Genomic DNA, 17,589 nt, shown 5'->3' on the forward strand with positions numbered 1-17,589 from the left:
AGTAAATGTGCTAATTGGATTTTTTTGGAGGGGTTAAATCACAATCTTTGTTAGGTGGCTGTCATCACCATAAGGCTTATGCGCTTTGGAATTTAATGAATTTCATGTATTTATTCTCATAACCTCTTGTCGTGCAAGTACCATATACTATGATACACATGGCAGTGTTAGCTGGAACACAGATTATCAAAGGTATACGGATGGCTAATTTCTACTGATTTTAACGCGAGCTTCAGTGAAAACAGCAATTGCAGGGGTCTCCTGCACAGCTGATGGAAGCGCTTAGCCCGTCCTCTACCTGCAAAGTGTAACTGCAGCTGAGGAGTGGAGAAAAGCAACTGATCTGAAGGAGGAAAAGATGAGCAGCCCACAGATTAGGAGAATGTCCTAGGACCAATCCTCTTTAGCTTCTTTTGTGGCTGTGGGAAATATCTTTGGAAGAAAAAAGAGAAAAAGTGTTGGAAGCTAAACCTGTTAAATTATCATATTAAAAAAAAAAAAAAGAAGGAAATCCCTTACATTTGACAGCAGTGAGGCAGAAGAGGAAGAAAAGGTGGTGATACCAGGCTTCTTACTACAAAGTTATGAAAATAACACTTGGTCAGCAAAGCCCCATCTACCACAAGAGAGCTGGGATGGACATGCAAACATACTTCCACAAAAGAGCTGTGGCAGGGTAAAGGAGGTGAATTTATGTTGCTGTTTGGGAGGTTTTGTTTTCTTTTACATAATTTTTAAAATTTCCATCCAGATATTGGTCAGGAAGGACCTACATTTTCCTCACAATGCAGCAGTAACTAGGAAGAAGAGATGTCACCTAAGATCAGACAGCAAATGTGGTGACTCCACAGGTCTACATTTTTCTATAGCTTATCTTCAGAGTCTGTTTACAACAGTTTTTCCAGTTTAAAAATTAAGTATATCTCTCTCACACTAAAGAACAGTGTGTCAGCAGATACAGTTTAAAGTGAAGGCCTTAATTGGTATTTGTAAAAATAAGAAGGTTTTTGAATCAACTGTAGGTATTACAATTCCACCTTCAAGTCTAATCCAAGAGCAGGAGCGCTAGTGTTGCGTAACGACAAAAATAAACACAATGAGAGACCTACTGTTACTTAAATGTGGACAAGTTGGACCAGCTGTGTAACAGTCAATGCTTCTACAGTAATAAATGTTGACAGCAAAAATAAAAAGAATGCATTACTGAGACATCATCAAATAAGCCCTGTCATTACATGGAAACTCCACCCTGTATAAGCTTGTCAAAAAGTGTTACTGTAATCCTTTGAGAAGCCTCCTCCTCGGGCGATGGAGAAAAAATGTTTAGGATCGGCCCAGAACAGGTGTGTTGGGCTGTAATGCCAGGATTTAATCACGTATCTCTTCACATTAATCTCACAAAGGAACTAACTTGGATCTATTGAGGCCCATCATGCCACGCTGGGATGATTATTTAACTATGCAATTGAAGCAAGCTAGCTAACAGGGCGTTTAAAAGTGGACATTCCAGGGTGTACGATATTTTACAATTATTATTTGTTTTCTTAAGACTAGCACCAGGCATTGACACTTAAGAGGAACTGACACTACGCGCTTTTTTCAGTCAGGCCCCCCCCCAAAAATCTCAGTTCACACCTCAATCCACGGTGGCAGGGGCCGGTTGTCCCTCCTCTGAGATACCGTCTTTTGCTTACAGGACAGACTCCGTAGACTCCTTGTTTCCTCTTTGCAAAGATGCCCAACCCTGCTGCCTGAGCAGTAGTTGAGGCATCAACATTTGTAGTGCGGGCCAGAGGAGCAAACATTGCTAGACAAGTATGTCCATCAGATGTATGAAATCATTAGTGTAGCCTCGGAGTAATTCTGCACACAGAGCCTGAGGCTGGACTTCAGAGCCTAGACCTGGCTGCATGACCAGGGTGCCGTGCCTGTAGCCTGGCCAACTGGCCTTGCCGCTGTTGGTGCCACCAAACCCATCGTTTAATTATCCACTGGCCACTTCTCATCAGAAGTGCCACGTGAGCACGATGTCAGTACACTGCTGATTGTAATTTATTATCTGTGGCTTGTTACTATGGCAATTTAAGTAACAAATGCATAAAACCAGACAGCACAACAGCCAGACCACGTATCTAGAATGGCACATCAACAGTGCAGCCCAAAAGGGGCAGGAGATTTCCAAAATGTCATCTGGTCAACACAGCTGACAGGCAGCAAGCAGAAGGCCCAGTGGTTCATGATCGATCCAGAAGCCTTGGAGGGGCAGGGGAAAGAACAGGACAGCAGACCGATCTCCCTTTAAGAAAGTTTGGGAGAGAAAATAGGTGCCTAAATTACAGACCACTGTACCTCAGGACAGGTACGCTGGATTACTATGAGTACACATACGCATCGCAACGTTTTTAAGGTATTTCTTCAGAGAGTATGTAAGAAAAAGCTTAATGAAACACACAATTCTAAAAATTAAATAAAATTGATGGTTAAATGGTGGTATTTTAGCGCTTGACATTCTAGAAATATGCCCCAAATTTGCCTGATTAAACTTTATGAGGTTATACCAGTAAATTTTACTAATACATGGATACAAAAGCACAGGATTTTGCTGGCTGGACTATTACCACCAGCTAACGAAGTGACTCACTTCTCTCAGGTGAGATAAGTTGGTGATGTTGTTCTGAGCATCCTGCCTACACCATCAGTCGATGACCAGTGACAGGGAGCTGACAGTAAAGCGACACCCTAAGCTGGCTGTAGCTGCTCAGGCAAGCACCTGTACCATTAGCTAGCAGTGGTAACAGTCATCCTGCACCGAAATAACCATCAGAGGGCACTGCAAAACATGCTGTCTAAACAGAATTATGCAACAGCTATGTTGGAAGCTTTCATGTGCATGCAAGTTAAAAATGCAAAGTGGAGAAGTTCAGCTGCATAAACTAACAGCATGAAAGCATTAACGAGTCATTTACAAGTGTTTCCAGCTCTATTTCTCTCTCTCACACACTTCTGTTTACAGCAAAGCTATACAGATGACTTATCTTTTTAAGACAACAGAATTTTCTGCCTTTTTTTTTTTTTTGTCTTGTGGTTTTATGATGACTTATTGTTGCTATTAAGAAAACAGTAACAGAAACCGGATTCTGTATCCTGTTTGCTATTGTAATATTTGGGAAAAAATTGCACCAACAGCAGTAAGATACGAAAAAAGAAAAGGTGTTGATATATGAACACTTGAAGTTGTCAAGTACCAGACTGACAAGAAAGCTACATGCTACGTAGCAAACCACAAAAAGGCAGCATTTTTTTTTCAGACTAAAGCCCTCTATTGAGTACAGACTGCTTGTCAAATACTCCTCTCTGGAAGAGTAATTGCATAAAGTGAAGTTATTTTTTTTGTTTTTAAACTTCCTGCTTCAAATGCAAAAGTGTCCAAGATCACCTTTTTGGTGTGCTTGTATCAAGTGGAGCCAAGGTGTAGAGTAAATACCTTATTTCTGTATAGAACCCATAGTGTCTGGAAATCTGCCCCCAAAGTTTAAGAAATTTTCCATTAGTTTTCTGAATGCCAAAGTGTGTTAGAAAGAACTTCTGTGGGGAAGAAATGTCACCAGTGCTCTCAGTGACAGAAAAACAAAAGGAAATGCGAGAAAGGTCTACAGAAGACTTGGACACACATAGATTTTAGAGGAATGTATAAAAATTATGTTTCCATTCTCCCTATACAGGTAGAGCACTTGGAGTAAAAAGTCAGGAGACATCTGTATGACTATCATGGGGACACACGTTACTGGACTGTCACTGTTCTCAGCCACCCAGTGAAGGACTGGCAGGAGCTCGGGATGCAGGAGGCAGTTCCCGGTTCTGCAGTCATGGCCTCAAGGCTACTGCGTCTTCTCTTTCTTTAAGCTTTGTTTCCCTTACACCCAGATGTTTCTCAGTTGCAAACCCACTTGGTTTTATCCTCTTGGGGCAGGTCTATCACTATCTTACCTGCCCCCACCTTCTTCTCTCCTAAATATTGATATCCCCTGCTCTGGAAAATTGTTCTGGTCTCTTGTTGCTCTCTCTGTTCCAATCCCATCACTCCTAGTTCCTTTTCCTGCCTCTTATTTCCTCTTCTCTGTCTGCCTTTATATGTCTGTCTTTCCTTCTGTTTTCTTCCTTTCTATCAGCTTCTACAGTTTTCAGTTCTGAACCTTTCTTGGAACTCATCTGTGATGTGAATTTTACCTTCTTATTAAAGCATTAAAAAAAACCATACCCAACATATTCCTGTTAAAATGCAATTAAAAAATGCAACTATATTGTGCCTTGGATTTTTGTTTTCTACCTATGACTTGGAGCTGGTCATTGAGAAAAAAAAGCTGATTGTTGTTTCCTTGTATGGGCATATTAAGCTCTATAATACCACCGTAAATGTAAACAACTACGCATGACTAATATTAAGAAAAAGGAAACAAACTGAAAATGACAAGACCAATAGGAAGAGGGTTGTGTTTTTTTGAGAGGCCCAAAAAATACACAAACAAGACTTTAACATTTTTGATTTCTGATGATGGAAGACACACTAAAACACATCAATACCCAGCTCATTGGCTAAAGAAACCTCTGGTTAATTTTGCATCCCCAGTGATCTGCGGAAGCCAGTAGGTATCTGCAGTAACTTTCAGTGCTCACCTCATCCTTTATGTCCTCCTGCTGCTGGGCACTGAAGATCTCCATTGCAGCCATCAGCCTCATCATTAGCTCATCCACTGTTGTGTTACCTAGCAACAAAGGAAGAGAGCTGTACTTCATATCATTAAAGTTATTAAACAAAAAAAGAAAAAAAGAAGTCATTTTAGAATTAATCCATAAGAAATAGCCAGACCAAAAAAAAAAAAAAAAGAGGAAAAAAAAAAAAAAAGAGTAGAAAATGCAAGTATCTGAGAAGAATGCTTTTACTTTGCCTTTTTGTTGAAAATGCTTTTACAAAGAAATGTTGATCACAGGCTAAGATTTTAAGTGGTTCAAATCTGAACAATTGCTTTTGTGTTTGCATAGAATAACTTTTTTTTTTTTTTTTAATCGCTCATGTTGAAGGAAAGTAATGTATCTGGGGTTCCCTGACATGAAACTGATATTACAGTTTTAGAATGTCCAGGTTTAATCAGGGAGACTGATGCAATTGCTCAGTCAGGTAACAAATGGTAGGATGTTGGCAGCACCATCTAAGTGCATTGGTTTAAGTAAAAAACAATACAGTGATCTAATGCATTTGCGCACATGCAATTTTATTCAGATATAACTAGTGGTAAAATTTCAAATATTATAATTTATTCTCTTCAGGGTATTTACTTCTGATAAAACTTGTAGAGCTGATAATAGCAGAAAAGTCCTCTGTGGATATATCAAGAAATACAGCACACGTATAGGAAAACAGATACTTCCTCACATTTTTCTACCAGCGTGCCTCCAGCTTTCAGTAAGACTGAATTATTAGTTTAATTTCCTGCCAAGATGCACTCAGTCTTTGGTTTAGCTTTCTAAACTGAAGACTAGACTACCCATTAGAGTCACTTGTCACAGTAGTTAAAAGGTCTTAGGCCATGAGAAATGGTCAAAACCCATAAACAATATCTGCCAGCCTAAACAGCCTTTGGACCCTAGTAGAACAATATCAACAAGAGCTAGATTTATACTGGCGATGCTGATCAATATTTTAAAAGGAGTAAACTAACCAGAAGCCACAGTACCACTAAAGAACACAAAACTGTCCCCATAGTTTTCAACCCCAGCAAAAAATAAAAATCAAAAGCGAACTCAGTCTGCATTTCAATAAACGTCACTAGGACTTAAGTTTCTATATGGTTGTATCTCTTCTGTAAACATGCCTTCTCACCCAGCCCTGAAAGGCCCTCATTGTTCCCATTTCTAGCATTTGCTACCTTGGCAGAAAATGTTATCCCGCATGCTACAACACGCATGGCTTCAGAGACTACCATTCATTTGAGGGCATATTGTTAGAAGATGCCAGTGTCCCAGTTCATGGGAAAATAACAAGCACAGCTGTAAGGCTGCAAGAGATGATTGCTTTAGTTTAGTTCAAAAGACTGCAGAAAACTGACAAATAATTAAAACTTAATGAATCTAATGAAATAATTTGGACTATTTTAGAATATAAAGCTGCATTGCATTATAACTTTGAGTCACTAAGTTGCTAAAGCAGTTAAGTAATTTAAGCCCATAAACACCACTGACTTCAGCGCGATAACACAGGTGCTGTACTAAGCTGCAGAGTTATAAACCCAAGATATTTATAAGATTACTTGTATGAAATAAGTTTTATAAGTGACAGAAGTACCACGAATTAGTGTTATGCTGTACCTTGCTCGAAGGAGACAAAAATCCATGCAAAATTAACAACTTTGTCTATAGGAAGAAGCACTCCAGATCCCTCAAGAAAATGATGAATCCCATATTAATCCCATGCAGAAAGGAACAGTAATGCTGTCTGCAAAAGGCAGTATTTCCTGAGGCTGAATTTCCTCAGGAAAATAAGATTAGAATAAACATCGCTAGATACAAGCCATAAATAAATGAGGACACAGTGTCATGAAGGCAAACTTGTGGAGAAAGCAGAAGAAATGAGAGGCAGCCATTCTTTGATGTATTTTAATTTGAAGAGTTACTGAGAACAGCAGACAAGGGGCATCACTCCACATCTAAGTCATCTTGGCTGTCAGCGAAATCAGGAATGGTTATGCCAGAAAGAACTCCTCATTGTAAGCCAGAAAGCTTCATTTATGTGAGATTATATTAGTGACTTAAATTCTGAGCCGGTTTGGGATCTCAACACTGCAGGCAGGTCTGAAAAAGCAACTCTTGTTCAAGTATTAATGCACTACATGCAGCAGGAGTCCACATATTAACAAGGAGCTACATGCAAAGAGCCAAATGGATTCTGGCACTACACAAAAAGTGCAGCCAAAATCTTTTGGAAATCAGGGATATATCTGAATATAAATTTGGAAAACAAAGTGTACCTCCTTATTTAGGAAATTTGGCTTCTACTTTAAAAAAAAATGAAAAACAAACTATGATTCTACTACAGTCATGGCAACTTCAATCTCTAATACCACATTAATTAATACATTTATGAATAGCGCTATTTATACTGTGGCAACTGAAAGTGTCTTTTGTGCAATAAATTCACATTCTGAACATCTTAAAAAAGAAATGGCTAGTGAAGATGCCTTCTAACCGTTTCAATACTCGTGCAAGAAATACTTCTAATATAATACGAGAACTGTACCTTGTATTACATTCAACACTTCGTTAGATGATCGTTTTCCCATAATAATAAGGAAAAGTGGAAACTGGTCTGTCTTCTGAGTTCGAATTGTTTGGGCTACAACACTCCCGAAGTGTCTAGTGCACATTGTCAGAAACCTATGTGGGGGGGAAAGAAAAAGTTAACATTGTAGACATGTTTTTGAAGTTAGTTCTTATAAATAATTATGTTAAATTCAGCAGTTTACCTGAGTGTTATCTACTGTTTAACATCGAGGCTTCTGCATTCAATTATCTTTATCCCTTTTTATGATTAAATTATGAGAATATTTACAAACATGATAGATCCCAGATTATCTAAATTAAAACAATTAATAACTGGTTGAGACAGTGATTCATTTGATGTTGAATTCCATTTCCTGCTACACTATTCTGCAGGCATTAATTCAAAACTAACCCTCCCTAAATAATCATGCTATATCAATCGTTAGAAACTTCTAAAGAGAAACTAAGTAAGGCCATAATCTAGTAATACAACAAAGTATAAAAATAGTGTAATTTCATACAAAAGCATAACTTCGTAATGAAAGATCAAGAAATTGTTTTCATCAGTCATAGAATTAAAATGTGGTACTTCAGAATTGTATTTTCTTTTGTACTAGTGACTGCCAGTGACATACTTAGCAGTATGGTCTAAAAAACAATAATTCTAAGCTTTTGGCCAAAAAAAGCTCTTGGATATTAGCATACAGAAGTCTAGCATTAGTATTCTTAACACGATCTTGAATAAATGAAAAAACTGATAAAGCTTTTCTCTTCCATTAGAGGACTGTTTGAAATTAGCATTTCTTTCAAGAGAAAAGGGTAGCTTATGATATGTTTTCAGATCTGATGGTAAAAAGTAAATGTCATAATAATAATGAATTATGAAAGACCAAATGCAAATATAGAATGCTTTAATAAGATCCAATTTAATAAAGTCTGTAAAAATAATGGACTTTTAATAACACGGGTCACAAAAGGCAAAACAGTGGAAATTCTGAGGACTAGCCACTGGTACAGGCTTATTAATTCTTAATTACGTTCATGAAAGGCAACTTAAATCATGTGTTTTCTTATGCCTTATGATAATATTTTAGGTAACAACTACTCTGAAATGTATGCTCTAACTGAAGAGCAAAGTCCTGTTGTCACATGCATTAGAAGCCAAATCTATTTGAAAAGACAAACTGCATTAAAATGTCAAGCGCTCCAAGTAATTTCTTCCCAAAGATACCAAAAAGATTCAAAATTGCCATTTTTAAAAAAATCAATATATATTGTATCTAATAAAATTGCTAAAAATTGATTAGCTTGATGAGTACAACATTGGGCTTGTTAGAGGCATCTGGAGTACAAAAAACCTTCAGAGACAATTTGTAGTGTAACTATGGCCATCGCTGGGTGGAAGGCAATGAGCAAGGGTAGCTAGCGAGTATTTCAAAGACACAAACATTACTACTGGCAAATACCTTTCCTTGCCTCCTTGATTCTCTGTCTTTTGCAATTCAGAATGATCATACACAAAGGCAATGTAAAAAGTACCAAATAGAGACTGCTATATTGGAAATAGGTACATAGAGGCATACCATTTAGTAAAGATAAAATAAAACATCGATAAAGTCTGGACATAAAAACTCTTAAGCTAAATAATGTTTTTTGATGTTTGCTTTGCAAGGTGGGAATACCTAAGTGAAATCTTGGCCTCACAGAAGTCAGCTGTGATCTTCTATGGCAAAATGACTTACGTGAGTTCAAGGTTTCACTCCTGGAAGTAATACAGTGGACAAGTGAACTGAATTCCTGAAACCTGTGTATTAAAAGTGTTTAACAGTCTTCAACACACCACAGAAGAAAAGTACTCAAATGGCAAGGGAAACAAAATGTTTAACTGAAGGTGAAAAAGTGCTGTTGAGAATAATGCTAGAAGGAACAAAACTGAAGACACTATTCCAATATTAATTGTACCAGTCTTAGGTTTTTGGGTTTTTTTTTTTAAATCAATTCTGTATTTAGTTAACCCATAATTCAGTCTCAAAACACACTTTTATAGTGATAGGTTTTGTATGCAGAGAATTCTAAATGAAATAGGTATTTCAGTATATTAAAAAATTTCCCAAATAACTTTTTTCCAGGAGATGAGTTTTTATATGTGTAACTTCTGGCTAACTAAATAGAACCTAACAGGTTAAGATACCTCAAGGCAGTCTGTAATCAAGGCTGGGAACAGGTTTTGGCTCCCTGGCTTCAGAAGATGGCATGTCGGGCCAGGCTGTTGTAAGGGTACACGTACTTTCCTGGCTGAGCAACAGCAGAGCAGATGCCAGATGCTAACAGCTCCCGCCACAGTGGCATGGTTTTCTTTCTTGGAGCCCCTTTGTACAGCTACCGGTGCACCCACCCTGCTCTTTTCGAATCACCTCCCCTCTTCTGCTGCTGTCACAACCTGCTCAGCTTGCAGGGGCAGCAGCCAGCTCGCTCACGTAGCAGTTGCAGGAGCAGCTTGTGCCAATTCTGACCTGACTGCCACAGACTTTCCACTGCTGCCATCAGGCAGCCTTTGTCTTTGCTGGGGGAGGCACGTGAAACTTCTCCCCAGCACTTCCAACTCTGAATAATGAATGTCCAGATTACAAATCTGTCTAGTGCACTAAAGGGCAAGTTCTCCTCCACACAGACCAAATGCTGCTCTCAAACCTATGGATAAAATGTATTAAAATAAATATAAAAACTTGCATAGGATTTCAGCATGGGCAGCTGCGAGGAGGATGATGGGGGATGAATGGCCAGTTGGTGGTTACCAATGGTTACCAATGTACATCTTCAGAGCAGAGCAAATACACACAAGAAACTCCTCTCACCAATGTGATCCACCAAAACAGATCCTGCCCTTTGGAACCATGTAAAGCTCCACTTGTCTGTTGAACTAAAATGTAGTAAAGACAACAAAAATGCGAAGGTAGGGAAACGATGCAACACCGAACAAAGACAGCAGTGGCGATCACCAACACCTGCACTGTGTAACGCCTGTTCACTAGCGATTAGTCACTCACACGTGCTCTTCACCAGGTCAGTGGTAAGTGCTCAGCAATCACTTGTAACGTGTCTCTTCTTTCCATTTTACTAGACGGGTAGGAACTGCATTTTCATTCATGATCCCTGTTTGGTTTTTTTCATGCCTTTTAATAGATTTTGCAACTACTTAACTAATTTCGCATTTTTTCCCCCCTTTTATGCCTTTACTGATTCTGTATTTGCAGACCTCTTTAATTTCTTCCACATTCATATTCAGGGAAAAAAAATTAAATAAATCTCCTCTGTGCTATTTACTGTCAGAAGTGAGTAGGACCAACACAACTTGGTGCAATAACCAGTATCTTACTGTGTACACCACTAACAAGGGATTTTCTTACTTTCATCTAAACAGAATTGTGCCAGATCTTTCAGTGGCATCTCCAGAGCTGCCAAGGGAACTGCCTGTGGAGTGCATCAAAGAGCCAGATGTCCCTCTGGGGAGAACTGTTTTCCACAACATGCTGGATTACTGTGATCTCCAACCAGAAGTGGAAATAGAGGAATGGTGCCAGAAAAGGAGGGAAAATGGCACTCTACTAGTCCTTTTCTTTTTAGATTACAAAAATATTCAAGGAGGGGGAAGTATGAGAAAGGCAAAAAAGCATTTTATGAAGGAAAAATCCATCAAAAATATTTTGAAAGTTACAAGAATGAAGTTCATCAAAAAAAGTAACAGTTTTGGCAGACAGCATCATTTCCTTCTTTCATGACTCGCTAGCAATGAAACCAGCTGCTATTAAAACTACAGAATAAACACAGACACTGACCATGGCTTAACCCCGCCCCCCCCAAATTACAAACTTATCTTAATTTTTTTAATGTAGAAAGAATAGTTATTAATTCTTAGACATAATTCACTCTCTACTTAAAAGAAACACACAGGAAAAATTATTCTGGTGAAATGAAGATGTTAATTTGGGGGGGTTGCTGGTCAGTGCACAGCAGTTATCCCTCCACGTGCACTCGTGAAGAGTTATCATGTTTGTAGCACATTAGTCTTCCAGAGAAGAATGTTATCATGCTCTACCAGCTGATATGTGACACATTATATTAAAATACAGTTCTGGCATAACTTTTGTAATTTTACCACAAAATGCATTTTATTTAACATTATTTTAAAATAAGCTTAAAAATCTACTAAAAAAAGTTTAAAATATTACCGAGTCTCAGAACCAAAGGGAATACTTATTACAACTTAAGCCTGTGGTCTACCACGCTCCTGATCTTAAATATGCTATGGAGAACTTTGTAAATGCTGGGGTTTAGCAATAATATATTTTTGTGAGAACGTGCAGCTTTTTATTTTTAAACAACAAAACTGGCCTCCTCTGGCCAAAGTGCTGATCATCAAAAGTGTTGATCTCTTAGCTCAATAGGTTTTCATCTCTGGAAAGCTGTTATCTGTATGATACCTATTTACACCACACCCCCAAATTAATCTATCTCTCAAGACATAATGAATAAAATAAAAACATCAAGCAGTCATGGCATAGTATAGTTGCAGAATGAGCAACTAAACCGAAAATCCCAATTGTAGCTCTTTTTCATTAATCAAACCTGCAGGAGGAAACTAATGCAAAGCAAACTGCATAATGGTACATTGCAGCGTACTCCTGGAATGTGCAAAGAGGGACACCTGATGCTACATTTTGCATGGGTTTTGTATGTTCAAACCAAAACTAAAAGCTCTCTTTTGCTTTTGGTTTTCTTAAACTTTCCCCAGCACCTTAAGGTTAATTAATAATAAATAATTGTATTAGCAAATCTGTCTAGTGCACTAAAGGGCAAGTTCTCTTCCATACAGACCAAATGCTGCTCTCAAACCTATGGATAAAATGTATTAAAATAAACACAAAAACTTGCATAGGATTTCAGATCAAATTTTCCTTATTTTCCATACCAATTAAGTAACAGATCTGGTTACTTGTTACAATGCTACTTATATAAATATTCCTGTAGTTACTTTTAATTTTCACATGCTGGTAGAAAAGCTTTGGAAAAAGTTCTAAAATGAGGCCCTTTGGCACATGGTACCCCCTACACTTCTTGCAAAGGACTTTTTAACAGAACAGCTGCACTGGAGACGTTTTTTGCTCTATCATCTCAGCCTGAAGTCCTGCTTAAAAAGTAGCAGCAGGACAAAAATCTGATAACTTCTTCTAAAAGCCTGTTCCCTTTCAGTTTAAACTGGTGTTCAGTCCACAATGGGGATGATTTTGAGCCAAAACTGTGATTTATTTATGGCCAGGTACTTCCCAAGGCCAACCTTACTTTAAGAAACTTTAAAACTTCAGAAATGGGTATGAAAAAAGCATAACTTCTTTCCTGAGCACAAAGAAAACAATGATTAATATTAAATATGCAAGATTTCTCATTATTTTTAATAATTATTATATACTGTGCAAAGTCAACACAGGACTCATTAAAATGTTAATGTAAAAATAACATTTTTGTATAAGGTATTTACATTTTTATAAAAAGTAAAAGCTGATGTCATGAAATGGTACCTTGAAATATGCTTGGTATCCATCACCTCCATAATAACGAGTTATTGTCTTACCCACATTAGTAGGGTCATAACCGTTGACTCTAACATGCGGGGGAGATGAGCAACAGATACAAGGCATGGTTTAAGGATATATAAAGCAGCCTGAACCAAATGATGTGGAGATCCTCTTTAGTATCCATATGCTAAATATCCAGGTATTCAAACATAAAAAGCATGATTTTATCTGCTTTTTCTTTATGCAAGAGTAAAGCCTAGATAAGTGGGTTATCTATCTCTTCATAAAATGTGGCAGATCTAATTTCATCCTGCAAGGTTAAAACAGATTAGGCAAATACTTTATAACCCTGTTTAGTCTAAACCACATCCCTCTAGAAACTCATTAATCCATCCTTTCAGATACCACTGCACAGTGGATAAAATAATTAATAAAATTATAAATAAAATATACCTGAACCCCTCGCTAAAACACTGTACTGGAAGTGGAAAACACAAGATGTGCTTGCATATCAGTGGTATTTTTTATTATTGCCTATCATATTAGAAAGGCATGTTAATACTTAATTTGCTAAGGAACAGCCAAAGCTTGCTACAGGTAGATTTAATAATAACCTAGATAAGAACAGAGAGTGTATTTAGTTACTTTACAGATGTTAGTAAAGTGGAGAAGCGACAAGCACACTGGAAGTCAGTAAACCAAGTCAGACTAACCTACAGAAACTGGAGAAACATCCTGACCAATAAAATATAATTCATCAAGGTCAATGAAAGTCTCCATGTAGGAGGAACAATTGCACAAATACAGAATAAGAATCAAGCCGTAAGGGAAGAAGAAAAGTTGTGACGTGAAGATGACAGACATCATATTGGGATGAGTAAAACATGGTTTGTACAACATGAAATAATCCTCTTCCTGTATTTAGCACTGAGAAGGCAGTTTTAGGCACAGTGCACTAGTAAAGATGTGGACCAATTACAGAAGGGCCATCGGGAGGTTGCAGTAAGAAATGTCTACAAAGGGAGAAGCTACAAGGAAAGGCTGAAGGAATCACGGTTGCTTAATTACAGAAAATTGCAGGAAAATGTAATAATGCCATTTAAGTCCAACGAACACAGCAGCAGAAAGGAAGAGAATACCTCATTGCCTACTGAGTGAACCAAGATAGACTTGTCATTGATAGCTGCAAGAGAAACTTCAGTTAAATATTAGTGTGAACTGCCCAAAGGGAGTGAAAGTACTAGAACTTGTTACGGAGAAATGATGAGAGAGCTCCCCCACACCGAAGATTAGATCAGGCCACCATTGGTCAGGAGTGCCGCAGGTACAGCTAAGCCTTCTGGCCAGGCATGGACTGAATGCTGTTATCTGCAGCTCTCCAAGACCTACAGACAGTCACAGAATGGCAAGGAGGAGGAGAGGCGAGAGGTCAAAGCAGAGTCATCCTAACCTAAAGGAAGAGGATGGGCATTTGCACTTCTGCAAGGACTCTCTCCCGGCTGGGCACCCTGCAGTACCAAGGAGATTCATTCACACCTTTCAGCTGCAGTTTGTTACGAACAATTCTGTCTCTGCCAGCTCAATGATTTCTTCTGATGGTTGACTCAGACACACAGCTGAAGCCAGCTTTCTATCCAGCTTCAATTCCATCCAGCATTAGACTTCACTGGTGCAGGTGTAGACTCTTGTAGTTATATGGACCTGTGAATGACTTCCTCCTTCTTCCTGAAAACAGTTCAACAAGTCTGCCCTGACTACCTGTTCTTCTGCCTTCATCTCTTGCACAGGACACTACAGAATTTGATTCTTTCACCTTTTCTGTTCCACAAGCTTAATAAACTAGGCTGTAGTTTGAGCACAATGCTATAGAACTTGCTTTAGGATTTGGTTTTAGAGTGAGGATTTTAAAAATATGCTTACCAATGTATCAGTTTAGTTAATCCCTGTGGCTTTAATACAATTTTTTTTTTCTTCATGTGACCTTAAAGCATCACTATAGGTGTATAAAATGATGCACTGAAAACCTTAATTACATCAACAGAGAGACTACTTCCTATTTATAGTTAAATATCATGGAGCCATCTGTATCTTAATACACAACCAGATTAAAATGCATTCTCTGCTGGTTTTCAGTTTTCCAAATTTGGACATTTTTAGACTACTAACACGAAATTACCTTGAAGCACATAAATATTTAAGCAGGGATAGTTTACCTTTTCTGGTGGGTGTATAATAAACAGTTTAACCATCATCTATATACAGGCTGTTTTGTTCTCCATCTAAAGAGACAATCACCTTTTATCCTTTTCCTTTTTTCTTCGTTTCAGTGCTATTAGAAAACTATTCACAAGTGCAACCCCGAACAATACTCTGCAGTAATTATGACTAGATGACAAAGAGATGCGAACAATTACTGAGCCCATTTTGAAACCCTACACTAATAAAGTCATTAGATGCTGCCCTTGCCATGAGTGTTCTAAAAGCTTCTGAAGTTACAAGAACACACGGCATTGTTTGTTAGGACAATTGCTGCTGGCAGAATGCAAACCTTGAGTTAAACCATGCTGCAAATTGATCTTGACATTCTGTTAAGACTGCCACTAAAATCAAAAGCAAAGGAGAAAAGGAGAAAATGAGCGGGTGGGATGTAATCATGGAACAGAAGGGTTCCCTCCTCACCTTCTTTCCTCTTCCTCCTCAAAACAAACCATACAGAAAATGACAAATTCGCCTGGTGTTTGAGAACCTTTATTTTTAAAACATTAATTAGACTTTTGACCTGTTTTTATTGACTGGCACTGTATTCCTATCAAAGTAAATTAAATAAAATATTGCAAAATACAATAGAAAAGATTTTCACACTGCTCTGTGAAACCTGTTAAGGATTTAGTGCCTAAAGAACTCGTCCAACAGTTTTGCAAGCAACATATACAGAATCTATGGTCACTCCTGAAAAAGGAGTAAGAAATTAACCCACCAAGTTCAGCTCTCACAGACCCCACACCTGCAATATATTTGCTGAAGGATCAAATAGGATTGGGGAGCTGGAGTAATATGGTCAACTGGTCTTCATCCAGGCATGCATCAATCAGTAGGTTAGTATTAAGGGTCAGCAACTGTGAATATGGCTAATTACTTGATGACGGAAATTGCAGGTGAAGACAACCTGCTGCTGAGAAGCACTTTAGTCAATTAACTCTTTCCTAAGCTTAAACAGAGTGAAAAACTATTATTTGAACATTAAAACTAACAAGTACCTGTCATCAGAGCTGATAAAAAGTTGGGAACACCTTGAAATACAGCACCCAAGGGCAATGATATCAAAAGCTAAAAAGGTGCTACAGACATTCGAGTCAGTGATCTATGGTTTTGCCATTGTTCTGCTTGGCAAGCATTACGTACATTGAAAATCTGTTAATATTATGCATAATCTATGTTTGTAAACACTGTGTATATAAATATAAGGGTATGTGTGCATGTGTAGGTATATATGTATGCATATATATTCAATATGTATCTGTCCTGGACACCAGTATATTATATTAAGGTATATAAATGAATTAACAAAAATAGTTAGGCATGTGCTCGCATACATATATATATATACACACACACATATATATACACGCACACACCTCCCATACACATAATTATATTAGAATAATGGTATTTAGTCAAGTTGTTGAAGTCAGAAAGTGCCAGGGCTATAGCTGCTCATGTCTGGCTCTCCTGCTTATCTACGCCATAACCTCTCTGGAAACCTGAGGAAGTGCTTAGCCCATGTGATGGCCCGATGCAGCTGGCGAGCTGCTGCAGCCATGTGCTCAGACCAAAAGGTAGGGCCAGAATTGCCAACATCATTGCTGCCAAACACCACTACTACTGCTCTGACACCCCCCGTAAGCATATTTCTGCTGTTTGGAGTGGCATGGTAGCAAATCTCCATATCAAGTAATGGAAAGGAAACCTTGATTTTTCATCTCATGATTCACCCCAAACTGAGTGGAATATAACAAGAAAGTAGAAGATATACCTGTAGCTTTGCAGTTGTGTTTTTTTTTCCTTTGACCATGGACAGCATAAATTACAAGAATATTCCAAACAGTTGCTTACTAAAGTCTAAACCATAGGTGATAAAGCTTTCATGTAGATTCCTCAACAGTGTTATAAAAACACCGCATTGTTTTCCTAAATGAGGGCTGATTATTTTATTATATTATTTTGTGCCTTTTATTATGATTTTTTTATTTATTCTGGTAATGAAAAGATTCCTAATTTGCAGCACTTACTCAAAGTAATTGCTCCCTTTCCTGCAAACCTTATGTCAGAGGCAATTAAAAGCTGTGGAAGCCGAAACAAAATATCCTTTTAACTGTATTAACTAGAGTTCTCTTTCAGATTGAGAAAGTAACAGTCCTGGGTGGCTGTAGGTAGAAATTTTTAAAAACCTGACTCCTAGATTCGTAATGTTTGTACTTTGCACTACTGCTAACAGCTACCCTGGCGCTGGCACACAGCATTTTACTGCTAATCCTGCCTGCAGGACTCTCTTCACTCTGTTGTAATGGGTGTTGAAGAACAATATTGAGAGATTCCAGCTGAAAAGGGCTAGTATACAGTAACACAGGATTCAAAGCACATCCTTACATCAGTGTCAGCCAAGAAACATAATAAAAAACAGGAAAAAAGACAAGATTTTTGA

General features: G+C 38.0%; 1 protein-coding gene across 1 annotated transcript in view; it reads right to left on the reverse strand.

Moving 5' to 3' along the window:
- Nucleotides 1-17,589, reverse strand: part of FAF1 (Fas associated factor 1) — a 173,954-nt gene that overhangs the window by 26,548 nt on the left and 129,817 nt on the right. The window contains exons 14-15 of the mRNA XM_005440352.4: nt 7,292-7,428; nt 4,675-4,763 (exon numbers count right to left, since the gene is read on the reverse strand). Of these exons, the coding sequence (XP_005440409.4) occupies nt 4,675-4,763; nt 7,292-7,428 (226 nt within the window). The remainder of the gene's footprint in view (nt 1-4,674; nt 4,764-7,291; nt 7,429-17,589) is intronic.

Source organism: Falco cherrug, chromosome 12 (assembly GCF_023634085.1).
Source record: "Falco cherrug isolate bFalChe1 chromosome 12, bFalChe1.pri, whole genome shotgun sequence".
NCBI lineage: Eukaryota > Metazoa > Chordata > Aves > Falconiformes > Falconidae > Falco > Falco cherrug.